We start from the raw sequence: 27,459 nt of genomic DNA on the forward strand, positions 1-27,459 counted from the left end.
TGGACATATCATGAGATGATGTGACTCATTAGAAAAGATAATAATGCTTGGTAAAGTGGGAGACAGTAGGGAAAAGGGAAGACCACACGACAGGTGGAAAGACTCAGACTAGATTACCGTACTACACTCTTATGGTGCTGCTATTCCACTTTAACTGCTCTGACTGTCTCCTGTTGCATTCTGGGATTTGCAGTTAAGGGAGGGGTTCAATCAGAGAGTTCTTAGGCCTCAGTGAACTACAAACCCCAGAATACAACAGGAGGCAGCCAGCGCAGTAAAAGTGGAATAGCAGCACTATAAGAGCATTGTGTGGTAATGTGGCCAGTCAAGGAAGCCACACAACCCTATTCTTGCATGATCTGAGCAGGGCTGGTGATGCCAAGATGCCTTGGAGGTTCTCTCATTTAAATTTGACTTTACAGCAATTAATAACAATAATGATTTCTGACTTCCTCTCGGCACACATTTCCAAGGAGAGACTATAGTTTTAAACTCGGCACTTTTCCTTATACTTTTCAGTGGAGGCAAGCAGTCTGTGATCATTTCCATCATAAAGTCTGTCTGGGCAGTGTATTCCAACTAGATAAGTAAAAGACAAAGAATCAATCCACTACTTAATTAAAGCAGCAGTGAACGTCCCCTAGTCACCCTTTTAGATGAATCAGTCATTACAGCCCCTTCCCCGCCCCCTTTACCAACCATTAGAGGCGACTGGGTGAAGGGGTGGGTAGGAGATTAGTACCTGCAAAATAAAAACAATGGGCATTGAGGGAATTGACTAGCAGAATGTGATAAAATGTCTGGGAGATTGTTGTTGTTGTTATTGTTAACTGCCCTCGAGTCGTCCCTGAACCATAGTGACCCTGTGTATGAGACATCTCCATGACCCCCTATCCTCCACTTTTCTACTCAGTTCCTCTGATTTCATGCCTGTAATCATCTCTGACTGAGTCTATCATTTGGCATGTGGTCTTCCTCTCTTTCTACTGCCTGCTACCTTTTGTAGTGTTTTTCTTTTTCCCATCAAATCAGCCCTTCGTATGATGTGGCCAAAGGATGACAGCCTCCTGTACTGGGAGGAAGGTGGGATATAAATAAACATGATGATGATGATGATGATGATGATGATGATGATGATGATGATGATGATAAAGGTAAAGGAAGTCCCTTGACTTGAATGTTTAGTTGTAATCCACTGTAGGGGGCAGTGCTTCTCTCTGTCTCTAAGCCGAAGAGCCAGCGTTGTCCGAGGACTGCTCTAGCGGTCATGTGGCCAACATGACTGCACTGAACACTGTGATCTTCCCATCGAGAAGTGGTACCTCTTTATGAACTTGCATTTGCATGCTTTCGAACTGCTAGGTTGGCGGAAGCAGGAACTAGTGACAGGAGCTCATCCCATCATGTGGCAGTCCAGCCTTGAACTGCCAACCTTCAGATCTTCTGAACATCAGAATTGGCATCTTGGGGATGGAGACACCTGTTTTAAGGAGTCTACCTGTGAAAGGGATTTAGGAGTCCAAGTAGACCACAAGTTGAACATGAGTTAACAGTGTGATGAGGCAGCTAACAAGGCCAATGCGATTTTAGGCTGCATCTATGGAAGTATAGTGTCTAGATCAGTGATGGCGAACCTATGGCATGCGTGCCAGAGGTGGCATTCACAGCCCTCTCTGTGGGCACATGTGCCGTTGCCCCAGCACAGAGTTTGGCAAAGTCTGTTACTAGAAAGCCAGAGGGACATGGCACTTTGCAATAAATAAGTGGGTTTTGGGTTGCAGTTTGGTCACTCGGCCTCAAAAAGGTTCACCATCACTGGTCTAGATCAAGGGAAGTAATAGTGCCACTCTATTCTGTTTTGGTCAGGCCCCACCTGGAATATTGTGTCCAGATCTGAGCACCACAATTCAAAAAGGACATTGAGAAACTGGAGCATGTCCAGAGGAGGGCGACTAAAATGGTGAAGGATCTGGAAACCATGTCCTATGAGGAATGACTTAGGGAGCTGGGGATGTTTAGCCTGAAGAAAAGAAGGTTAAGAGGTGATACAATAGCCCTGTTTAAATACTTGAAGGGATGTCACATTGAGGAGGGAGCAAGCTTGTTTTCTGCTGCTCCAGAGAACAGGACCCGGAGCAATGGATGCAAGCTACAGGAAAAGAGATTCCACCTTATCATTAAGAGGATCTTCCTGATAGTAATGGCTGTTCCACAGTGGAACACACTCCCTTCGCATGTGGTGGGGTCTCCTCCCTTGGAGGTCTTTAAACAGAGGCTGGATGGCCATCTGTCAGGGATGCTTTGATTGAGAGTTCCTGCATGGCAGGGGTTTGAACTGGATGGCCCTTGCAGTCTCTTCCAACTCTATGATTCTACTTCTTTGTTGCTGTTGCTTTGTGCCTTCAAGTCATTTGCAACTTATGGTGAACCAAAAGTGAACCTATCATGGCATGTTGGTTTTTTGTTTTTTTCAAAAAAAAGTTTGCCATTGCCATCCACTGAAGCAGAGAGAGTGTGACTTGCCGAGGCTTACCAAGTGGCTTTACATACCCCAAGCTGGTCTCAAAAGTCATAGGATTCTAAGTCACTGCATCCCTAATAATAATAACAACAATAATGAAACACCTGGGAGATGTCCTACATGTGTCTCTGGAAGGACTTCCCTTTTTGTCATGAGGCCATCCAGTCCCCCTGATCCCGATCCCTGCAAAGCCCTCAAAGCCTTGCTGGCTTCCTCCTTGGCTCGCCTTCAGCACCTTCCCTTCCCTTCCCTTGCCTTGCCTTTCAGCCTCGGCGAAAGGGAGGGATCCAATGGGAGGGCGGCTCTGCTTGTCCCTTCCCCGCCTTTCCAGCGGGCTCTGTCCAATGGGAAGCCAGGAGAGGTGGGGGGAGGCTCCCTCCTGCCCCCTCCTCCCTAGTTAAGGCTCCTGGGCTCCGCCGGTGGCTGGCAGTGGCCGCGGGGAGAGGCAAAGGCAGAGGCGCCCCACGCGTTGCCAGGGCAGGAGGCGCTGTCCAGGGTGCTGAAGGCAAGGCGCTGCTCTCCAAGGTGCTGAAAGACTGTTCCAAGTCCAGCGAGGCAAGAGAGAGCTAGAAAGCATCCCGCAGCCAGCCAGCCTCCCTCTCCCTCCCCAGCCCCACCTTCAGCCGACGATGGAAGAGGAGAAATATTTACCCGAGCTGATGGCCGAGAAAGATAGCCTGGACCCTTCCTTTGTTCATGCCATGCGCCTCTTGGCGGAAGGTAAGGCAGGTTGCCTTGACTGAGCTTGACTGAGATGCCTGCTGGGGATGCTGTGTGCTGTCACCTGGCCTGGGACTGAGAAGAGAAGGGCTTGGAAGGGATGGACCGACCCTCAGGTGGTCAGATTAGCCTCCTGTTGGGGGGAAGAAGTGTCTGGAATCTAGAGAAGACAGAGAAGGGGCTGAGACAGAGCAGGCTGCATCAGGGATATGGAGGCAGCAAGTCGGAAAGTGCAGGAGGGAAAGGAAGGGAATGAGTTTTGCTTTGGGTTTCTTCCTCCCTCAGTTCACATCCTTGGTAGCCTGGAGTGAGAGAAAGAGAAATCTTCGCCTAGGGCAGTGGAAGGGCTTGAAAGGGATGGAGTGGCCAGGCTTTCTGCTAGCAGCCTTGCTTCAGAAGGCAAGGTGAAGGAAGGGAGAGATGCTGACAGGTTTCTGTAGCAATACTGGGCAGGAAGCAAAGAGGGGTTCGGAAGGGGCTTTCCCAGCAGCCCCGTTTGCAGGTGAACGGCGCATAATTCGCATGTTGGGAAAGACATTGGATATGGCTGTCCTGGTATTTCAGAGGCAAGTTACTAATCTACAGTAAATCAGATTTAGGGGTCATCTTCCTTTCCTATGTGGGTTTTAGAGGCAACACACACACACAGAGACACACACATGTTTAATGTTTGGAAAGGAAGGTTACCCCTAAATCTGGTCTGCTGTAGAGATTTTTGGACCCACTTTTCCAAGAACTCTTCCTCTCTCCTGTACTGAATATTTCCATTTCAAAAACATAATCTAGCCAATGGCACTGACTTATTAAACAATCATAACCATAGCCATCAGGAGTGCTCATTTTCATAAGAAGCTTTTCCTTTCATTAATAAGGAATTCTCTTTTTTTATTAAGTGAACTACTTGTTTAGGAGGTAAAGGTTCCAGGGCTTCAGAATTTATTTACACACCACAAAGATGGATCCACACTCTTTAAACCTTTCCCATCATGAGGTGTTGCTTTTTTTAAAAAAGAAAAATGTCCATATTATATGGGAATGGCAAGGTCTGTTACAGTTCATATCACTCTGTTGGCGTCATTACACTCTGCTGTTGTTCTGGATATATTAACTTTGTCAAATGTACTGCTGGGTTTGCCCCCATCTTGCTACAATATGGAACCGAAATGTGTTCACCAAGATATGATTATGATGGACCTTCTTGTGCATATGTCAGGATTGCCGAATTGTTTCTTTGACAAGTTAGTAACCAGAACTTTCCAAGTTGTGCCTTTCTCTGACTGTTTAGTTACATGTCATAGTCTGTATCAGACTCTGAGGCACAGAGCTGCCTTCAGAAGTATCCTCCTTGAATTTATCCTTTGGCCATTTTACTAGTATATCGTTTGTAAAAGATGTTTACATTCTTTTTTTTTTTTTTTACTATTCTTTTGCCCCTTTAGAATATTATAATCTAATGTCAGGTATGAACACATTCTGGTAGGTACAGAGCATGATACCGTATGAGCGTAAGACTTGGGAGAGTTTGGGATAAAAAGATTCAAATGCAAATATTTGCATAGAAATCTAGCAGTGTGCCTGTGTGTGTGTGTGTGTGTGTGAGAGAGAGAGAGAGAGAGAGAGAGAGGAAACACTAGTACTCCAACTAATCTGAATTATTTCAATAAATAAAAGGAACATTATCTTCAAAATATCCAAGCTGGCATCAAACACACTTTATCTGATGAATCTTCAGGTCCTTATGAAAGAAAGAGGCATTAATTTGGAGAAACCAGATTGTCAAATGAGTGCTTTCATAGCAGATAGGTTTTTTAAAAACAAAGTCTAGACTCCCCCACTTTCCAAAAGGAACATACGGTGTGTGTGTGTGTAATTTGAACTTTTCCCAGCAGGGGGAACTATCTGCTGAGATAGGAAAATCACAAGAAGAGTGAGGGGTGAATTTGCGGTGGAATAAAATGGTGAGGTATTTAAAAAAAAACTGTGGTTATTTTAAAACTTGACATAAAAATAAGCCCATACAGGCATATTCGCATCTTGTTTTTCTATTCAAGCTAGAATTCAATTCCAAATGATGTGCAGGTTTTAATAAACTAATAGACTGTCCCCCCTCCCCTCCTGACTGTAGCTGTAGGTGAGCATATGTGAATATTAAAAAGAGACTAAGGTGAGCTGCCTCGGAAAGCTGGAGAGAATACTAATGTGGGATTCATACCAGTTACCTGGCATTATCCTTCAAAACACCATCTGTCATGGTTTCTGGAGCTGCATTTCAGATTTCTATAAAAAGTGAAATGTCTGAAATGTAAACTTTCCATAAAGTGAGCACACTTAGGGCAGTGAAAAATTACAAACAGAGTGAGGCTAAAAAGCATCTCTTTGGCCTGTCCCTTGAAAGATTACCAACATATTACATCCGTTTATCTGAATGTGCTACAAACAGAAGAATACAGAGCAAGAACACTATATTAACCTTTCAAATGACATGTCTTACTAGAACTATAATATTAGTATTGACTGTTTGCTATTTATAGATAATAAAAGGAGGCCCTTGATAACTTAGGAAGCCTTCTCACTGCTAATGTATTCAATTAAATGCACAAGTAAAGGCTTGGCATTCATTTCAATGTAATACTGGAGGGGGGTCAAAGTTAGACGAACATATGCAGCACCCTTAGAGGAGTTGTATGAAAATAAATAAAACCAGCAGACAGTTTTTAGATCTATGAAGTCCTCTCTTTTTCTAGGGTTTCTAAAGCTAAGAACGTCTTCTTATCCATAATGTGCAATTTAGTTTTCTTCTTTAATTTAATTTAACTTTCAATGAAGTAAGGGACATATATAATTAAAAAACAAAAACAAATTAACTTCAGTCTGACGAAGCTATGTTAATGCCGCTACTTCCCCCAAAAAAGTGTTCAGGAATATTTTGACAACAATAATAGTTTTGTAAAATGTGAAGATGTCACTCTTTCAAACACAGTATAAATAGCTATAAACTGAGATAATGACTGCATCAAAGAACTAAGTTTCTTTTATTTCTTTAATTTCTTCCAACTAACTGTTTTGAGAGTAAGTTCCCCAGAACTCAATATGCTTAGTTTCACATGACCATGTACTGGATTAAGTAAACTGGAAGAGGAGATTGAACTGGTTTGGTCTATAATTAAAGGATGCCATGCTGGTTCCTATTGAAATCAAGTGTACTTTGTAGTGTTAATACTGCATTCCTATATTGCATGCACTACCTTGGGAATTAGACCTATGGAAGATGGTGGGATTTAGTATAATATGAGGTCACATGTGAATACATATCTGTATGTGTTCATATCCAAAGCATAGGTTTTCATTGATTCCATTGACTCTTCCATTGGTTTGAAAGGGGCAGACAGGCACTAAATGGTTTTGGCTCTAGCAATGGTACTGCCACACCCAGTGTCTAATGCTCTAAAAAGAAGACCAAGGGCCCAAACAGACAGGCCAAAATAAAGCTGCTTTGGGTCACTTTGGAGGTATGCTGTTTAAATGGCACATGCATCTTAAGAGGCCAGAAGCTGTGCCAAAGCTGCACTTCAGTCCCTAGGACTGGAGCATGGATTTGGTGTGGCTTCCAGACTCTTAAGATGTAGACATCATTTAAACAGCATACCTCCAAAGTGACCCAGAGCAGCTTTATTTTGCCCTGTCTGTTCAGGCCCTAAGTTATCTAGAGTCAGTTCTTTCAACGTGGTAGAGATAACTCCTTTAAATATTTAATATCCTAGATAAGCAGAAGTAGCTTATAAAATTCCAGGTTCTACAAAGAGAACATCTCCAAACTAATGAAGTTGCATTATGCTGCAACCTGTTATAGCAGGCAGAATAATTACTGGCCCCTTTTCAGTTCATTGTTAACTGAATTAACTGCACAATATATTGCAGTTAACCTTTCTAGCTGGCAGGTAAAAGATCATAGTATGTCATTCCACCAAATGGATTTCAATGGCTGTAAGGATATTTAAGTACACAGCAAGAAGAATGTTTAAACAGCTTTATATGCCACATTTTATTGTTATCGTAACACTTAAGGCTACTATACAGATTTCACATCCTCTTGTACCCGGGCACCGTAGAGGCAATTTTGATGTCATTTCTGAGGGAGTATGAATTAACCAAACTGAAGGGACTGAATCTGAAAATATGAAAGGAAAAATGAGTTTGGTGCTTCATGAAACTGTGGAGCTCAGTGGACTCTGAAAGCCTCTCCTATTGTTTGTGGTTGTTTGGGTTTTTTTTCCATTTCAATTACATATATTTACAAAACAGGAGCAACGTGCAAAGTTATGGAGACTGGACACACACACACACACACACACATAATGTTGTCTCTCCATGGCCACTGTTGAATTCTAATTCTGAATTCTGGATCCAGTGGATTGCTACTCTGGAAGAAAGCAATCTGGAGTGTTAAGAAGAATGTGCACAGTATATAGTTTCAATAATAATAATAGACAACTCTAAAAAAATAACTCTGAGAGAGAGAGAGAGAGAGAGGGAAGGAGGGAGGGAGGGAGGGAGGGCTGTATTTGAGAAGTGACTGGAAGAAGATTCTTGGAAGTGATAGAACTCATGAGGCACAGTTTTAGTGGTGCACCTATGCAATAAATTGAAGAGAGTTTAGATTCTTCCAAACTCAGCAGTCTCAAAGGAAGTGTGTAATGCAAACTAGGAGCTTCAGTTCTGGGACCAAAAATGAATTATTCTAGTGGTTCTTAACCTGTGGTCCATGAACCCCCAGGGGACCACAGTGTTTTCACAGGGACTCTATGAAGGGTTAAAGACTGCTCAGCCACATGACAGGAGCCAAGGCAAAGGTTGGCTGACTGGCTGAGCCTGAACATTGCCATTCAATCTGCTCCAAATTCAAACTGGCAGGAAGAAGCAGGAAAAAATCTTTCCTCTCTCTCTCTGGCATCTTTGAGGGAAGGTTTAATGGATGGTTGATTGTTAATGATTCAGTGTTTGGGTGGCATTATTATTATTAACATTATTTATATGGTTTTAAACATTAGGTCTTGGAGGTCTGCAGCAACAAAAGCTATTTAAAGGGGGTCCCTAGTAAAGAAAAAGTAAAGAATATTGGAATATTCTATTCAACTCATGCATTTTCTTCAGCACGCCAAAGGGATTCCTCTAGATCATGAGAAGGTATCTACCTAAGGCATCTGCCTTATGGGAAGTTTCATGTTTAAATAAGGCCACTCTTATGTACCTGATGTATACCAGCTTGAGTTTTATTGAAGAAGAATAGGTTAAACATACAATACATAAATACTATGCATTTATGTATTGGTAATGCTGCTGTGTAACTTCCAGCAGTAGTTTGTGATTCAACAAATAGGCTGTGGAATCAAATCCTGCATTTTAAAAGGAATGGGAAGTGGGAATGACTCATCTTCCTTTCTTCATGTTTCCAAGGTGCATTTGGAGTGGAGGAAGATGATCCCCATACAGATATGTGGCTTCTCCTAATATAGGGAGGGCATATGCCCCTGTGTTGTATCAGTGTGATGCCCTTTACAAACCATGGCAGTTTTGTGGCATTTTCTGTAGAACTTCAAACTCTTTCCATCATGATCTTTCTACAAGTCATCTTTAAAAAAAGAAAAAAGAAACACAACTTCATTAGGATTCACTGAGGTCCAGGAACTAGAGCATGAAGTCATGAAACATAAATCATATTAGTACTCTCAGCTAGATTAGATTGTCTGAATTAATTGTTGAATGATGAGTTAACATGCAAATCCCATTGATCAAGTGAGTCTGTTGCTACTGGTACTACCAGTAGGATTCAGACCCTATTCCTTACAGGGGAAAATCATTTTTGATCCTGGAACATTCCTTCTAGACTTGAAATGACTAAGTATCAGATCCTAAACTATTCTGCTTCTATTTTCTGCTAACCTACCCTTGTCCACTACATATTGTTTTGCCCACTTTATAGAGAACTAAGGCCTGTTACAGACTACCAAAATAAAGCTGGTTCGGGTCTCTTTGGAGGTATGCTATTTAAATGATGGATGCATCCTAAGAATCTGGAAGCTGCACCAAAGCTGCACTCCAGTGCTTAGGAATGGAGTGTTGCTTTGGCGCGACCTCCAGACTCTTAGCACCCATGTCCTGGTGGCGCAGTGGTTAAATGCCTGTACTGCAGCCATTCACTCGAAACCACAAGGTTGCGAGTTCAAGACCAGCAAAAGGGCCCAAGCTTGACTCAGGCTTGCATCCTTCCGAGGTCGCTAAAATGAGTACCCAGACTGTTGGGGGCAAATTAGCTTACTTGCTAATTAGCTTACTTGCTGTTCACCGCTATGATCTTTGGAATAGCAGTATATAAATAAAACAAAATAAAAACAAATTATGCATCATTTAAATACATCATTTAAATACCACACAGTCAGAAAAGAGAGATGTAGTAGTGATGGGCGACTTCAACTATCCTGATATTTGCTGGAAGTCAAACTCAGCAAAATCCTCAAGGTCTAACAAATTCCTCACTTGCCTGGAAGACAATTTCATGGTCCAAAAGGTGGAAGAGGCAACAAGGGGGTCAGCTATTTTAGATCTGATCCTAACCAACAAGGATGACTTGGTTAATGGGGTGCAAGTAGTGGGATCATTAGGTGGAAGTGACCATGTTCTCCTGGAGTTTGTAATACAGTGGAAAGGAGAAGCCAGGCATAGTCAGACACGCATCCTAGACTTTAGGAGAGCGGATTTCAGTAAACTTAGAGAAGTATTGAGGGCAATTCCATGGTCAGAAATACTAAAAGATAAAGGAGTTCAGGACGGATGGGACTTTCTCAAAAGGGAGATATTGAAGGCACAATTTCAAACAGTTCCAGTGAGAAAGAAAAATGGGAGGTGTCTCAAGAAACCAGGATGGATGACTAAGGAACTTTCAACCGAGCTAAGTTTGAAACGGAACATGTATAAGAAATGGAAAAAGGGGGAAATCACAAAAAAGGAATTCAAAGAAATAGCAGGCATGTGTAGGGGTAAAGTCAGAAAAGCTAAAGCACAGAATGAACTCAGGCTTGCTAGAGAGGTTAAGAACAATAAAAAGGGCTTTTTTGGATATGTCCGCAGCAAAAGTAAGAAGAAGGAAATGGTAGGGCCACTTCGTGGAGAAGATGGCAAAATGCTAACAGAAGACAGAGAAAGGGCAGAATTACTCAACACCTTCTTTGCCTCAGTCTTCTCAGAAAAGGCAAAGGGTGCTCAACCTGAGGATAATGGAGCAGAGGACAGGATAGGGGCATTTCAGCACATAATAAGTAAAGAGATAGTAGAGGAACGCCTTATTAATCTAAATGAATTTAAGTCTCCGGGACCAGATGAACTCCATCCAAGGGTATTAAAAGAACTGGCAAATGTAATATCAGAGCCATTGGCAATAATCTTTGAAAACTCCTGGAAAACAGGAGAGATCCCAGCAGACTGGCGGAGGGCAAACGTTGTCCCCATCTTCAAAAAGGGGAAAAAAGAGGATCCCAACAATTATCGTCCAGTTAGTCTGACATCAGTACTAGGAAAGATTCTGGAGCAGATCATTAAACAGTGAGTCTGTGAACATCTAGAAGGCAATGCCATAATCACAAAAAGTCAACATGGGTTTCAGAGAAACAAGTCATGCCAGACAAACCTAATCTCTTTCTTTGATAAAATTACCAGCTTGGTAGATGAAGGGAATGCTGTGGATATAGTATATCTTGATTTCACTAAGGCCTTTGACAAAGTTCCCCATGACATTCTTGCAAACAAGCTAGTAAAATGTGGGCTAGACAAAGGAACTGTTACATGGATCTGTAATTGGTTGACCGGCCGAACCCAAAGGGTGCTCAACAATGGCTCCTTTTCATCCTGGAGAGAAGTGACCAGTGGGGTCCCACAGGGCTCTGTCCTGGGCCCAGTGCTATTCAACATCTTTATCAATGACCTGGACGACAGAATTGGGAGCATACTTATCAAATTTGCAGATGACACCAAATTAGGGGGAATAGCTAATACCCCAGAGGACAGGATCAAGATTCAAAATGACCTGAATAGACTAGAAAGCTGGGCCAAAGCTAACAAAATGAAATTCAACACGGAGAAATGTAAGGTATTGCACTTAGGGCGGAAAAATAAAATGCACAGATATAGGATGGGTGACACCTGGCTGAATGAAACTACGTGTGAAAGGGATCTAGGAGTTCAAGTCGACTACAAGTTGAACATGAGTGAACAGTGTGATGCGGCAGCTAAAAAGGCCAATGCTATTTTAGGCTGCATCAATAGAAGTATAGTGTCTAGATCAAGAGAAGTAATAGTGCCACTGTATTCTGCTCTGGTCAGGCCCCACCTAGAATATTGTGTCCAGTTCTGGGCACCACAATTCAGAAAGGACATTGAGAAACTGGAGCGTGTCCAAAGGAGGGCGACAAAAATGGTGAAGGGTCTGGAAACCATGCCCTATGAGGAACGACTTAGGGAGCTGGGGATGTTTAGCCTGGAGAAAAGAAGGTTAAGAGGTGATATGATAGCCCTGTTTAAATATTTGAAAGGATGTCATATTGAAGAGGGAGCAAGCTTGTTTTCTGCTGCTCCAGAAAACAGGACCCGGAGCAATGGATGCAAGCTACAGGAAAAGAGATTCCACCTGAACATTAGGAGGAACTTCCTGACAGTAAGGGCTGTTCGACAGTGGAATGCACTTCCTTGGAAGGTGATAGAGTCTCCTTCCTTGGAGGTCTTTAAACAGAGGCTGGATGGCCATCTGTCAGGGATGCTTTGATCTGGATTTCCTGCATGGCAGGGGGTTGGACTGGATGGCCCTAGTGGTCTCTTCCAACTCTACGATTCTATGATTCTATGATTCTAAATAGCATACCTCCAAAGAGACCCGAAGCAGCTTTATTTTGGCAGTCTGTAACAGGCCCAAGAGAACATTTTGTGACTCCCTTAATTGAATCTAGCTATGGTCAGAGCAGAATCCTAACCTACAGTTATCTTTGTTAGGCTTTTATTGTATTCATGGTCCAAAACACACTGAAGAAATAATCCAGTTTGAGACCACTTTACCTGCCTGGGCTCAATGCTAGGGAATTCTAGGAACTGTAGTTTTGTGAGATGTTTGCCTTCTCTTTCAGAGAACTCTGGTGCCACAACAAACTACAATTCCCAGGATTCCCTAGCACTGAGCCAGGGCGGTTAAAGTGGTCTGAAATTGGATTATTTCTGCAGTGTGCTTTGGATTATTATTATATTTTAAACATGTGTTTTATACTGTTCCATCTTGGTGCTTGCAACTAAATTGTTTGTTTAGGAGTTTGTTTGTTTTTTGTAGAATAAATTTTTGACAATCCTTTGTTTTACTTTTGTTGTGAGCCACCTTCAGTCCTGTGCTAAGAGAAAAGCAGAGACTAAGGCAAATACATACATACATACATGAATGATATTGTGATTATACTGTAGAAATTCTGGAATCATTCAGCTGGAATCTAGCAACATCTGGGAAGTTGCAAATATTGTTGGGTTCCAGTTCCTACCAAACTAGCCAGTACTGAGAGATGAGGAAACAGTTCAGTAACACATGAAGGTCCTCAGGCTCCATAGTTTTTGTAGATTTTTCAGGCTATGTGGCCATGTTCTAGAAGAGTTTATTGCTGGCATTTTGCCTGCATCTGTGGCTGGGATCTGAGCTGTGTGTGTGTGTGTGTGTGTGTGTGTGTGTGTGTGTGTGCGCACGCACGCACACACACACACACACTGTGTGACCCAGGGTAGGAAGGAGTGATTTCCATGTTTTTCTGTGTATTGTTCTGTTGTTGATGGCAAGGCCTCAAAGTGGGAGGATATGCAAAGAGGATTGCTGTCTTCTTAATTAGTGATCATTGTCTGCTGGGAAAACCCCTGACTCTGAGTGGTTTCTCACTTGCATGGGCTGGGTCTTGATTTTGGGTTTTTCAGGACTGGTAGCCAAATTTTGTTCACTTTAAGGGTTTCCTGTTGAAGTTGTCCATGTGTTTGTGGATTTCAATGCCTTCCCTGTACATTCTGACCTGATAGTTGTTGGCATGGTCCAGAATTTCAGTGTTTTCAAATAGCATTTTATGCCCAGGATGGTTTATAATGTGTTCTGCTACGGCTGATTTTTCTGGCTGACTCAGTCTGCAGCATCTCTCATGTTTCTTGATTCGTGTTACCCAGCTCTCTTCCATGCTAGCATTCTCTGAAGATGCCAGCCACAGATGCAGGCAAAACATCAGGAATAAACTCTTCTAGAACCAGATAGCCCAGAAAAAAAACCCACAAAAAACTATGGACGCCCGCCATGAAAGCCTTCGGCTCCACAAGTTCCCTTTTCGTGCCTTATCTGACTGATAAAAATATTTTTTTAATAAAAAAAGGAAAGGACTTTCTTACTTCCTGAACACATGGTTTCTGGTATGTGGATTCAAAACTAAATCTGATTCAGTGCTAGAGATCTGTGTTCCGTATCAGGTCTGCTCGGCTCATTAATATATACTTCTTCTGGGAATGGAGAGGCTGTGATAAGGTCATTGCATGCAAATTATTTTCAGCTGCAAGGTACACTGTTATGAAGATTGTGCCTTTATGCTATGAGGGAAAGGTTATTGCTTAATCCAGTGACCTACTGCCATTCAAACACTTGCTCTTTATTTGTGGATGGTTATAATTATCTTCAGCCTTAGTTGTAAGAAGGATTTATTAGTTAATATTATCTATGCAGGCTGCAGTAACTAGTATTAATTAACTGTTTCTGCTAATTTTCTTGTGTTTCCATCAGGAAGGAATCTTCCATAACCAAATTACTACTCTCTCTCTCTCTCTCTCTCTCTCTCTATATATATATATATATATATATATATATATATATATAATTTTTGATTGTTTAAAAAATCAGAAAGCTGGCTGAGATCAATTGCTTAGGGTGGGAGTATTCCCCCCTCCACCATGCATGTAATTTATTTGCTTGACAGAAAATCAGAAGGTGATAAAAAAAAAAAAAAACTGTTTTAGAATTGACACCAGGAGGTGTGGTTGTTCTCTCTTTGGCAGAATTAATCTGCGATAGTTTATTCACCCATGCAGATCACTCCCTGGCACTGGTGTCAAAGACTGAAGAATGCCCACACATGTATGCACCTGACCTAGAAAAACCCTTCCTTTAGCTGTAGTAGTTACTTATATGAGTTATACATAGGTCTTCAGCATCCTGAATCCCTTAGTTCTACTTGTTGTTCTAAATGATCAAATCAAGGGCATCACAGGATGGTAAGAATGAGTAGAGAAATTCTTTCTTAGGCCTTAACTGGTGAACACTTCTAGCAGTGTGCCCTTGGCTAGTTTATTGAAGCTGACAGATGGAAAGTTTTCTACCAGAGAATGCTAGAACTCTTTTGGGAAGGAACAAAATTCCCACATGTTTGAAGGTCCCAACGTTTCAACTCTGCCTTTTCCATTTGTGTGCTTTTTTTTTTTTTGCTTTTTTTTTTTAGTTTTAGGTAGGTGATGATGGGAAAGATCTTTGCTGGAGACCCTGGACAGCTGCAGCTAATCAGAGAAGCACTTGGACAGATGACCATGAGGCTGAACAGCTTTCTATGTTCTTGCTGCCTTGGCATATTTGTAGACAAGTCTATGGTGCTGTATAGACTGCCCCAAAGGGGCGGGTCTGTGGCGCCCCTTTTATCTCCGGGTTGGGGGCGGGGCAGCCTCACCGGCTGCCCGCCACCTTTCTCCCTGGCATCGTTCCCGCAGCCGTTTGCTTGCAGCAGGAACGATGCAGCACCCAAAAGGAGCCATAAGCGGCCTGGATCAGTGTGGAGACATCACACACGTGCCGCGCCATTTGGATGCGGCACGTGCATGATGTCATCATGACGGCCCCCGTGTGGATGGAAGGCTGCCATGATGATGTTGCCACAATTTACTAGGGTTGTGGGGTGTGCGGATGCTCTACCCCCGCACAACCCTAGTATGTGGCCAGGCCGGCGCAAAGCACCAGTCTGGACCAGGCCTATATTTCTTTCTTAGAAAAGAACAATATGGAAACAGCTTCACTGGCTACTCAACCATTTCAAGGTGCAATTCAAGGTGGTGGTTATTACCTATAAAGCCTTATATAGCTTAGGTCCAGCATATGTGAAATGTTTTCCCCATGTACACCTGCCCAGGTTTTACAATGTGGGAAAGGAAGGCTTTCTGTCCATCCTACCTTCCTCCCCAGATTATGCAGTGAGAGCACAAGTGAGATGTTTCTCACAGGTTGCTCTTAAACTTTTGTGCTTCCTCCCAAGGGAAGCTCCTTTGGGCCTCTCTCTGCTGTCTTTTCACTGACAGGCAAAGACTTTTTTTTTTCTCAAGCAGGTCTTCAGCCTTTAATTGTTTGGGGTAAATAGATGTGCTATGATATAAAAATAAAGTAGTTTGCCACTGCTTTAATTCATGGTTCCATTCTGTGGAATTTGGATTTATCATTTGGTGGGGCACCAGTGCTCTCTAACAGACCAGGCTGAATATCTCACCAAACTACGAATCCTTGATTTCCACAGGATGGCAGTTAAAGTAGCATCAAATTCCTTTATTTCTGCAGTGTGGCAATAGCCTTTAATTTTTGTAAATAAATGTATTAAATCAATACTTTAATTGGACCAATGGTTAGGTGCATTTCTAAATTATATATCATGCATTTTTTCAGCTAATGCCTTTTAACTTACACAGTACGATGAGACAACCCACACAGAGACAACATCTCCCATTTTGGGAGAAAAGTAGGAAATAAAGCAAATATATGATAGCTAAATAAATAAATAAGCAAATACCTATGTAGAGAGATCATGTAGCACCTTTAATACTAAATGAAAGAAAAAAGTTGACAGTATAAGTTTTCTTAGACTTAAGTCTACTTCCTCAGAGGCATTTGGCTGAAGATACCTCTGGCTGATAGGCTAAGGTGTACATAAACTATTTTAAGGGTTATCATGCTTTCTTAGGAACACAAACACCTTTTGGATGACCATGAAATCCTTCTACTCTAGCACCCTTTGCAGGAAGTCCAGCTAGACACCAGTGTTAGGTGGCTCACTGGGAAACAAGCCAGCAGTGAATCACTAGTAAACTGTGATCTACTTGGTGGCATCTGTCGGCAGATATCATGTAACTAGAGCTGTTAAAAGTAACCTTTTGATACTACAGCTCCCAAATGTTCTCAGCCCTTATGGCCAGTGGCCAAGCTGGCTAGGAAATTCTGGGACTAGTCCAAAGAAGCAACTTTTCCAAGCTCACGCAAAGTGGGCAAGCAGTTCAAAATTTGACACAGTTGCAAAATCAGAATGGAAGATTTCTTAAATTATTCTTAAATCATTCTTAATCATTCTCAAATTATTGTTATACTTTAATCATTAAGTATATTGGTATATATCAGGGATGTGCAACTTCTGGTCCTCCAGAAGTTGTTAGACTACAATTCCCACCATCCTTCACTATTGTTTGCATTAGCTAACACCGATGGGAGCTGTAGAAGTATATGGTGTGAAGGGGGGCACAAATTGTCTACCTACAGTGAACACTTATTTACTTCTGACACAAAGGTCAAGAAATAATGTGTAATGGTAATTGGTATTTCTGTTAGCTGACAGACTTATCTGACTTCTGTTTCACTACAGTGGTTTTCAAAATTTCTTTCCTTACACAATTCCTACCTATAGAATCCATATGCCTCTAGTACAAGATCTAGAATATACTCTCAGTTTCCATAGCACCCAAGGAAGATGTGAAAAGCTTTGCCACTTGCCCCCAATCAAACAGAGAGTATGCATCCAAGAGCAGGCCAGGTATTATCTTCTGGCTATACAGGGGAGAAGATATTCAGTAAGAATTGGTACACAGTCATTCAGATTGATACACACACACACACACACACACACACACACCCCATTACTAATCTTTTGATGAAACCTTGACAAGATGGCAAACAAACATAGAATGTTTCAAGTTCTGGACAATAGTGGATTAGGCAATCATTGCCTTTCATTGAACTATTCAAGGGATCTTCTGCATGAACATCTTGGTGTAGAAAATATACTTCCTTCAAAACAATTTATATCAGTTGTATTTCTTCCAAACAATGGAAATAATTGGAGAAAAATGGTGTGGAGGTGGGAAAACCAAGAAGACGACTTATAATTCTAGGGGAAGGACAGTGTGAAATTAGCACAAAATGTGCATTTGAAAGAAATTGTAGAGTTGGAAAAAGGATCGTGTGCAGCTGGAATAATGGGAGGAAAACTAGGCACAGTGGTTTTATTGCATGTTTATTAAGCACTTAAATGAGAGGGACAAGATGCACACAAATTTGCATTTCATTTTTTTTTTAAAGTTGTCAAAATCATATTAAAACACTTCTTTTGGGCAAAAACCTCTTTTGTTTTCCTTTTAAAATAAAATAAAGAATCATTAAAAATAAAATAAATATTTTTGCAAGACAAGTAGCACTTTGTTGCATCCTTAGAAATGCCTTTGACATATTCTTGAGTTTTTATTTTGTTTTTGCCTTAGAACTATCTCACATCATCAGTTGGCTTTTCCTGGAGCAGCGGTGTGTGTGTGGAGAGATTTATGCAGTTATAATATTTTTATTAGAAAATGAAAATCCCCATTGCATGTGCAAAAAGACGAGACACATTCTATTGTGGCGGGTTGAACACCTGGGCTTTGGGCTCTTAAGGTTCATATTTTTAACATGAGGCAGAGTCAATGAAGTATAGATTATTGTTTGCTACACAATGGATACGTACACATTCCCAAAGTATAAAGCTGATCAGAAAAGTTCTTGCTTTCAGAGTTGTGAGGATATCCTACAGTCCCATAGAATTTTCAATTGGTTTGACTGACTACAGACTTACAATAGTTAGATCTAGCTGTATTCCCAATGGTTTTAATGAACACACACATCTCTGAATGTCAAAGGACTGCAGCTGTTGCACATATGTGGCTTTTTATCTCTTGCAAGGATGTGGTTCTCCAGGCTCACCATAATGATTTGAGGAATTGCTTGTGTGTTCTGTTGTTATGCTGGAGTGGCATTGTCCCTGTTGGTTTCCCCGCCTTGTCATCCTTGTCTAAAGGAGATTTCAGTCAGAATTTTGCTCAGAAACCCTCAGTGCTGAATAGGGAGAAAGTCAAATAAATGTTATGATTGACATCAATTTAGGATTTTTCTTCTCCTCTCTTCTCCCTTCCCTGCTTTTTCAGTCCCACAATTGTAGCAATAAAGAATGCAAGAAAGGGGGGGGGGAGCATTAAACTAATACACTCTACAACAGAGCATAAAGAGAGAAAAATATGGCAAAAGACACTTTTCAGTATGTTTTTGTATGAGACTATGCATTATATATATATATATATATATATATCTCCATTCTCTTTTTTGTATGCCATCCCTTGAACTGACGTGATACATGTTGTCAGAGCTACTAGTGGGACACAGAAAGGCATGGAAAGAGGCAAAATGTCCAGGGTGAAGAACGGGCTTTGGTCCCTCAGGAGTTGAAGTGATGCTACAGTGCACTCCTTGGCAAGCTGCATAAATCATAGAGCTTTTCAGCACAGGAAGACTTGACAGATAGAAGTGCACTGAACTGTATAGTACAAGGGAGAACTCTGTTGTATGGGCCATAATGATTTCATTCTAGAATATTTTCTTTGCAGTTACCCTACAGAAACTTCCATGCATTTAAAATGGCAGTTGAAAGTGTCTTCTGCCACATATGCCACAGCCTCAAAAATGCAAAGAGGAGACTGCTGCCCAAATTGGGAATCACCTTAAAGTTTTATGGAAGCCAAGGGTTATCTTAATGGTTTGCTAGAATTTCCAGTTTTTATGCATTATTACAAAAGCTGGATACTGAAGAAAGTTGATAGGACAAAAATCAACTTATTGGAAATATGGTGCTGGAGAAGAGTTCTATGGATACCGTGGACTGCTTTAAAAAGAAATGAAGGGGTCTTAGAGCAGATCAGGCCTGAACCACAGAAGCCAAGATGACTAAACTGAGACTGTGATACTTTGGACATATCATGAGACAATGTGACTCACTGCAAAAAGAAATAATGCTAGGTAAAGTGGGAATTTTATAAATAAGTATCATAATATTTCAAGGTAGTAGCATACTTTTTTTAAAAAAATTAAAATATAAAACCAGATACAGTACTTTTTCTCTCTGAGAATGCTAGATGATCAAATTGAGAAGAAACATGGAAGGACTTTACAATATATAACCAAAGTTCAAAGATGGAAGTCCATTGATATTCCTACACAAAAAGATTGTCTGGGGAACATGATGGAACTTGTGGAAATGGAAAACTAGATAATACTGATCAAAGAGAAATATTTGGATAACTTTAAGAAAGTCTGGGAATTGTTTATACTTATTTATAAAATCCATTTGGGGATATGAATCAACTTCAGGTTTTGTTCAGTAGAATTGGCATAGTGTGTAAGCACAAATGAAATATTATATAAGGGAAGTAAAATGTGATGGCATATATCCATCAGTCAGGGTTAGTCCGTAGTATTTGTTAGTTTTTGTTTAGTAGTTTAATTATAATTGTTTGCATTTTTTCTTTTCAATCATATATATATATATATATATGTGTGTGTGTGTGTGTGTGTGTGTGTGTATATATATATATATATATTCTGTTTATGTTTAATAAAAGTATTTTTTAAAAATAGTACATAATAAATAATCTAAAATACCTTAAACAATATGTTCAGTATTGGTTACAAGAGTTTAAAAATACTGTAAATGGTATAAGTTAATAAAACCATTAGACTCCAAAAGCCTTAATAAAAAGCCATGTTTTGGCTTGACCTTGAAATGAATCCAAAATGTATGAAACAGTTTCACTGGCCATTAGTGCATTTCTGGGCACAATTCAGAGTGCTGGTTATGACATGTAAAGACTTATAAGGCTTCAGACCAGATTGTCAGAAATATCATAACTCCTTTTATGAACCTGCCAGTCTTAAGATCCTTGGGGGTGGGGAGATTCTCTCAGTCCCACCACAGTCACAGGCCTTCTTGGGGGCTGATCCCAGGCTGTGGAATTGTTCTCCATGGAATGCAAGCTGGGTCCTTTTCTGCTTTCCTTTTACATGTAAAAAGGAGATGTTCCATAACTGGGGCACCACAACACACACATACACAAAACGTCAAGTCCTTCCTTCCCTTCCTAATAGGAAGTTAGAAAATTCTGGTAAATTCCTCAAAAAGAAACCTTTTTGCATTAGCAGGTGTGCATAAGACGAGGTTTTATTTGTCCCAGCACCCCTGTTGTAGGCATTACTCCCTCCCTAAAATGTTTTGAACTGCTTTTAAATAAAATGTTTATCTGTTTTTATTTGTTGTACTCTGGCAAGATGAGAGATGATAGACAAACATTTTAATAAATACATAAACACAGCTATTTATAGTATTAGGGGAGCATACTCTGTGTGTGTGTGTGTGTGTGTGTGTGTATGCGTGTGCGCACACACACTTTCAAGTCACCTATCAACTTATGGTGACTTCATAAATTTCATAGGTTTTTTTAAGGCAAGGAATACTCTGAGGTGGTTTTTCTAGTCCCTTCCTCTGTAATACAGCCTCCTTGTACATGCTTGTTAAATATATATATATATATATATATATATATATATATATATATATCTGTATATGAGAGAGAGAGAGAGAAAATGAGGGATCTCTCAGAAGAGAGAGAAACCAACATTCTGCACAGAACTTCAAACACAGACCTTTAAGAATTAAGGATTCAGATTTGGGACATGGATGGACAACTCTATCCATTTCACTTTATCCCATATTCATTTTTTAAAGAATTTTAAAGAAACCCCTCAAATTCTTTTCATCTCAAGTATGAAGACATTTGTAACTTCTTATTAAAAGCAAGCTGTAATCAAATCCTTACTAGTCCCTCATAGTGCTACTATTTGTATGAATTATCTGAAATACTTCAGGCTGTCCTTTGGTGACTAGTAGCCTTCTCCTTAGGGCTTAAATAGCCTAAGGGCACCAGATCCCATCTTATATTGGGAACTAAGCAGGATCAGCCCTGGTAAGTACTTGGATGGGAGACCACCAATGAATTCCAGGGGCTGTAGGCAAAACCACCTCTGAGTATTCCTTGCCTAAGAAAACCCTGTGAAGTTAATGGTGTTGCCCTAAAATGACTGGCGACTTGAAGGTACACATACAAACACACACACCCTTCTGCTTATTGCATTCATTTTCCTCAGAAACACACACAGAACAAGCAGTCATGCAAATTGGGAAGTAAGCTCCTAATGCATTTTAATAGTATGATTACTAAGGGAAAATATTCATATGGCTCCATCATGAATTGTTTGACAAAAAGAATAAAGTCACTCTGAGGTTATTGCAGCATGCCACTTTCTGTTGAAGAGTTTTCATGGAGCAGCAACAATAACATTGATATATACCTTTTGATAAAGGAACTATTACAATATATTGGTTCCTTGCCAGTTCCTGAAGCTGGTGTCTGCCTGTCTCTCTGTTTGTGCCTGTGCCTGCTGCTGCATTTTGCAGCTGTTCATCAGCTTCTGTTTGCATGCATTTTATTGATCTTGCACTTTCAGGATGAGTTTATTTATTCATCAAAACTATCCTGTTCAAAATACAGTACTGGTTTTCAAAAGGGGATTGTTCATCCGTCCTTATTTTTGAGAGGTACTTCAACAGTTAGAATTAGAATTATCATTGCACATCATTAGTTAAGCAAAGTAAAGAACAATTCAGAGACAATAAGGTTGTCTGCCTCTCAGTATTATAGGAGTAAGAGAGTGTATGAGGACTTGGGAGAGGGTGGATTTTTTTTAAAAAAATCCAGCATGAGAGAAGATGAAACTCACGGATTGAAACATTATAGATTTCCCAGAAAATCCAGCTCCCATCTGGTAAATATGGACACATTCCCAACCACCCCTGAAAATTTCCTATTGCAAACATATTTCAAGAAGCAGATCCCTCACAGTCCCACCTTTCATCCTGTGTGATTTTTTTTCTTTGCTCTGGCTAGGAGCCATTGATGTTATTAGCAAGTTGGTATCAGGTCTAGTTTAAAATATCCTTTAAATCTTGTCATTAGGATTGGGTTCAATGGCAGATAAATTTCAGTTTTCAGTGTGGCATGGAAGCCATGTGGATGTGCATGTCTATACAGACCAAATATTAAAAGTTCAGTTTGCTAGATTATGAATTCTTCAGGTGAGGCTTTGTAAAAGTGACTAGTTTCAATTCCACTCTTTGTGGGGCCAGGAAGGCCCCAAAACATGGTGAGACTGCCCCTGTCCCCTAGAGGTCATTTGAGAACAGAACAGTTGCTTTTTTGTGTGTACAAGAGGAGCATGGGAGTTAATGCTTCCCCCCAAGTTAGCCACAGTTGCCCACCCTAGAGACTTACATGCTGGTGGTGTCGTTCTGTGCCTTTAAATCAACTCCAATATAGGGTGACCCTATTCTATGGTTTGCCTGACAAGATTTATTCAAAAGAGATGTGCTTATACAGCAGCTTTTCAAAAATGGGAGCTTGCTGTTTAGGAAAAGCGGCAGGATAAGTGCGGCTGGGATCCGGGCTGCATATGGGTTTTACCCAACTGGTTGTGGTTGCATGCAATAACATCCATGTTTGACTTTTCAATCCTGTATCTATCCTGGTGGGATTCTGGGTGGAATAACTTCCTTGGTTTTTAGAGAGAGTTTAGGCTTGATTTGCTCCAGGACCCATTTGTTAGTCCACAGTGTCCATAGACCTTTCCTCCAGCACCACATTTTTACACTTTTTAAGTTGACTTTCCTCAATAGTCATTTCAAGTCTTTGCTATTTTCTGCTTGTAGTATGGTGTCATCTGCATATCTTATTTTGTTGCCAATGTTCTGCCAATATTCATGCTTTATTCCTCCAAATCCAATCCTCCAAAATTATATTATAATTTTGCATATAGGCAAGGTGATAAAGTTCAGGCTTGTCTGACCCCCTTGTCAATTGGAAACCGTTCTTTTCCTCCTATTCTCTCCTGACAGTGGCCTCTTGTCCTGGATATAAGATGAAGCTAATGTGATAGCAAATAACACAGTCACCTCAGTGCACTTAGAAATGTGTACACATAAAACCATACAAAACCCACACAAAAATGCTAGTAGGATTCTGTCAGATGCAACAAAAAGAGAAAGCAATAAACATTCACTTCTGTAGTTATGGTATACATATACTTTATGCCCAGAGATGGTTTTGTGCTACCAGACCCCCTCCACTTTTGCAAAGTGGGGTAGACTGCTTAAGCTGACCCCCTTACATAATAAAGCCCATATGTACCCTTTGCAAGCTGCCTCTGATGTTTGGCAAAACTGTCGAGCACTGAAGGAAATATTGTACAGGGGATGGAATAGATGGGGGGAAAAGAATAAAAGAAAATCATATGCCCCTGAGTTTCAAGAGCAGAAGCACTCTACTAAGTTATTCTGCTGAGGAAGTCCACTAAGGCCAAACCACCATGGGACTCATCATGAGATCCTAAGATGAATAAAAGTTAAGCAGAAATGATGGTTGGTATTTTACACTGGCCACTAAATAGTATCTCCTGGCTGAACCCCTCAATATGTATTTTACCATGGATCAGCCACACTGAGAGAAGGAGGGTCCATTCCACTGGTGACTAGGATGCAGTTGGATGATCTTTCAATCACCGAAGTGAGATTATAGTGACAAGAACAGAGACCCCTCTCATGATTCCTTGCTATAGCCTTGCTTGCTGGCAGGAAGGTTTTCAAACATCATCCACCCACATCCTGAGTACCAGTAGTATGGACATCATTCTCTTGATGTGGCTGATGCCTAGTAAATTAGCTTTGAAAGGGCAGTTACGATTGTGGAAATAGAGACACATTTGTGACTATGCAGGAATCATAAATATGGATCACTTAGAGATGCATAACTGTAAGTTTCATATTGCTAACTGTGATACTGAGCAACAGCCAAAGTTTTCAACATACTTTGTTGGCAGTTATTTCTTGCATTTCATGATGAATGAATCATGAGAAAAGTGTGTGTGTGTGTGTGTGTGTGTGTGTGTGTAAGAGAGATTGAGAGAGAGAGAACACATGTGGCCCTCTGAATCACTATCACTTATGAGACAGAATGCAACCCTTCACTTTGAAATAATAAACATGAGCAATCTGAACTACATAAAATGGTTACAAACAACAGAGGATTAACTAGTTTTCTACTAAAATGGGGACATTGTAAAAGAATTTCATTTTCCTACCAGTAACCAGATTTTGGAAATATATGCCATTCTTTTCCGCAGGATCCCTACTTCTAAGGAGTCTGTTTGGCATTGCTTTCATAACCATTTTTAGCATTAACTAAAGAATCGGCATCCTGCAGTGAGAGAAGAAAGAGACGCCTAATTAAAGAAAACAAAGAAGAATCAGCTTGCATTACACCCCGTGGCCCTGGATTTGCTGTGACTGTAGATGCATGCTGAAGCACAGAAAATTTTAGAACTGGAGATGGGAAGTAATTAAAAATTAGCAGCAACGCTCAGCTGTTTCTTCCTCCTCTTATTCCAATCATCCATCCCCTTATTTCTCTAGTCCTTTTGCTCATTCTGGGTGATATCTCATTAACAAACTGTAATAAGCATCCATAAAGAAACACAGTGAGAAAATGGGAGTGACAAAATAAATGCAGTGAAGAGAAAACAAGAGAGCAATGGAGTGGCAGAGAGAGATGAGGGAGAAGGGTCTGGTGCCATGGCAAATGGAACAGAGATTATGAGCAAGAGGTCTAAATGAAAATCAAATGGAAAAGTGAAGGCGGTTATAAAAATGCAAATTTAAGTTGGGTGAGTGGGTGGGTAGGAAGTCCACTTGGTCCTAATGTGAAAAAACTGCAAAAAATGAGACATTTGATTGAACCTCTCTGTTATGTTTTTTAATTAATAGGCAGCTGTAGAAGATGGTGAACCATTTTTGTTAATTAAATATAATAGATTAAAACTGCTGCCAATAGGAATTTAAATGACCTGCCAGTTATTTAAAAAAAAAATTCAAAGGATGGAATCAGGTTTCTTTTAACATTTCTAACCTTTGGCAGAAGCTACAACTGTAAATAATTTCTATTGCTAAGGCACTAACCTATTTGGCACAGTGTGTGTTTCATGCATGCATATATCTCAGGGAAAAAAATAATAATCACAACTGCAATTTCTGTCAGACAGATGCTGTCAAAGATATACAAATCAGAGTGGAAATTATAGCCCCTTTGAAACATTGTGATTAGTCTGGTGACATTAAGTGCTTTTGAGCTTTCTATTTTAAGAGGTAAAAGTAAATTACATTTTTTCTTTAAATTCCTTTAATGTGTAAATTAAAGGTTCTTAATCCTTCTTTATTTAGCTATTAGTTATATACCTTCAGGTCTCTTTATGAAAAATGAAGCCTTTCATAACTGCACAGAAATCCATTGGCCTGATGAACAGTGAACAGGAAATGTGCACTTCGTACCTCTTGACTGTATTGCACTCAGTTTCCATTTACGTTTTTCTTCTGTGTTCTCACAGGGCTTGGAAAAGTTCCCCTTTATGGCTACATGCTTGCTGGAGTCCAAAACAAGAAACATTTTAAAGTCTGCATTTTCTAGTGTTCTTTAGTCAGACCTAATCTTACCATTAGCCAATTGTTGTTGCTGCTATGTGCCTTCAAGTTGTTTCTGACTTATGGTGACCTAAAGACATGGAGTTTTCTTGGCAAGATTTGTTCAGAGGGAGGTCTGCCATTGCCTTCACCTGAGGCTGAGAGCATGTGGCTTGCCCAAGGTCACCCAGGATGTTTCATGGCCAAGTGGGGAATTGAACCCTGGTCTCTTGAATCACAATCCAGCAATCAAACCACCATGCCATGCTGGCTCCATTCCATTAGGAAATACTAGAGTCTGGCTGCTTCTGCAGGCACTAAAGCATCTGTTGGTTAGAAGGAGCAGTCAGGTTAGGGCAGTGTTGCGGGTGCAGCTCAGTTTTTTCTGCACCTCCAACCTAGGTAGTTGTTCTCAAGTGTAGTAAGGGAACTGTCCCTTGGCAATGATGAAGGAAGACTTAATGATCATTCTGGTCTGTTTAGAGTGAAATGGAAGATTCCCATGCACTTTTTATTTACTACACATTGTAGGGAACTTCCAGTTTATAATGTATAACCTTTTCATGCACAATAGTAGATTCTTTTAGTAGCATAAACTAGAACCCATGCACAAGAGATGTTAGGGGATGTGTATAGAATATTGCCTTATACCTGGTCAGAACATGTCCCTAGCCTGGTGTCATCTACTACAACTGGTAGTAGCCCTCTATGGAAAGGGAGCATCTCTTTCTATCACTTGCTACCCAGGCCTTTTAAATGGAGATACTAGAGACTGAACTTGAGACTTTCTCCAATCAAATTTGCTTTATTGTTATTATCTTTCTCATATTCTCCTCCATAAAGAGGTCATAGGCTTACTTCATCCTGTTCTCCCTTTGCTTTTTGACTATCCCATCTGGGCCTGTAATTCTCCTGTCATTGGGGATGGGTGAGAATTTAATTCAATCCTTTTTCATACCAGCATTTGAAAATTGGGTTGTAAGACTCTCACACACTTGGGATTTTAAAAATAGTCTATGTATGGAGGACAGTTGTAGAAAACATGTGTCCCTGTCATCTAAATATCACTTGTGGTTTGGCAGCATTTATTTTCCCACTAGCTTGGGCCAATATGTCCTTTCTTAAACAAGGACACCTTGGCCACAGTATTATCTAGTACCATGTAAGCCAGAGGTGGACAACTTTAGAATTGTGAGAGCCATTCTCCACACTACCCCTCCCAGACCTGGCCCAGGCCAGATTGGCTCCTTCTAGCAGAACCAGAACTAACAGGAACTTCACTTCTGCTCCCCATACCAATCATTTTTAAAATCATGTTTTTTTCAGTTAAAGCAAAGTATGGGATATATCTCAAGGTGTTTCTGGAAATTATCCTGGGGAGGGGGGCAATGAGGGGCCATAGTGGGGCTGCAGAAACTGCTTATGTGCAGCAATAGCCTACAAGCAACCAGAATGGGA

The 27,459-nt window shown here is 40.7% G+C and overlaps 1 protein-coding gene across 7 annotated transcripts in view; it reads left to right on the forward strand.

Annotated features, from left to right (window-relative positions):
• The first annotated feature begins 2,961 nt into the window (after positions 1-2,961).
• Positions 2,962-27,459, forward strand: part of KHDRBS2 (KH RNA binding domain containing, signal transduction associated 2) — a 506,442-nt gene continuing 481,944 nt past the window's right edge. For all 7 annotated transcript variants that reach the window (XM_042445276.1, XM_042445272.1, XM_042445275.1 and 4 more), the window contains exon 1: positions 2,962-3,241. In XM_042445276.1, coding sequence (XP_042301210.1) covers positions 3,151-3,241 — 91 coding nt within the window. In that variant the 5' untranslated portion in view covers positions 2,962-3,150. The remainder of the gene's footprint in view (positions 3,242-27,459) is intronic.

Source organism: Sceloporus undulatus, chromosome 1, assembly GCF_019175285.1.
Source record: "Sceloporus undulatus isolate JIND9_A2432 ecotype Alabama chromosome 1, SceUnd_v1.1, whole genome shotgun sequence".
In the NCBI taxonomy this organism is placed as follows: domain Eukaryota; kingdom Metazoa; phylum Chordata; class Lepidosauria; order Squamata; family Phrynosomatidae; genus Sceloporus; species Sceloporus undulatus.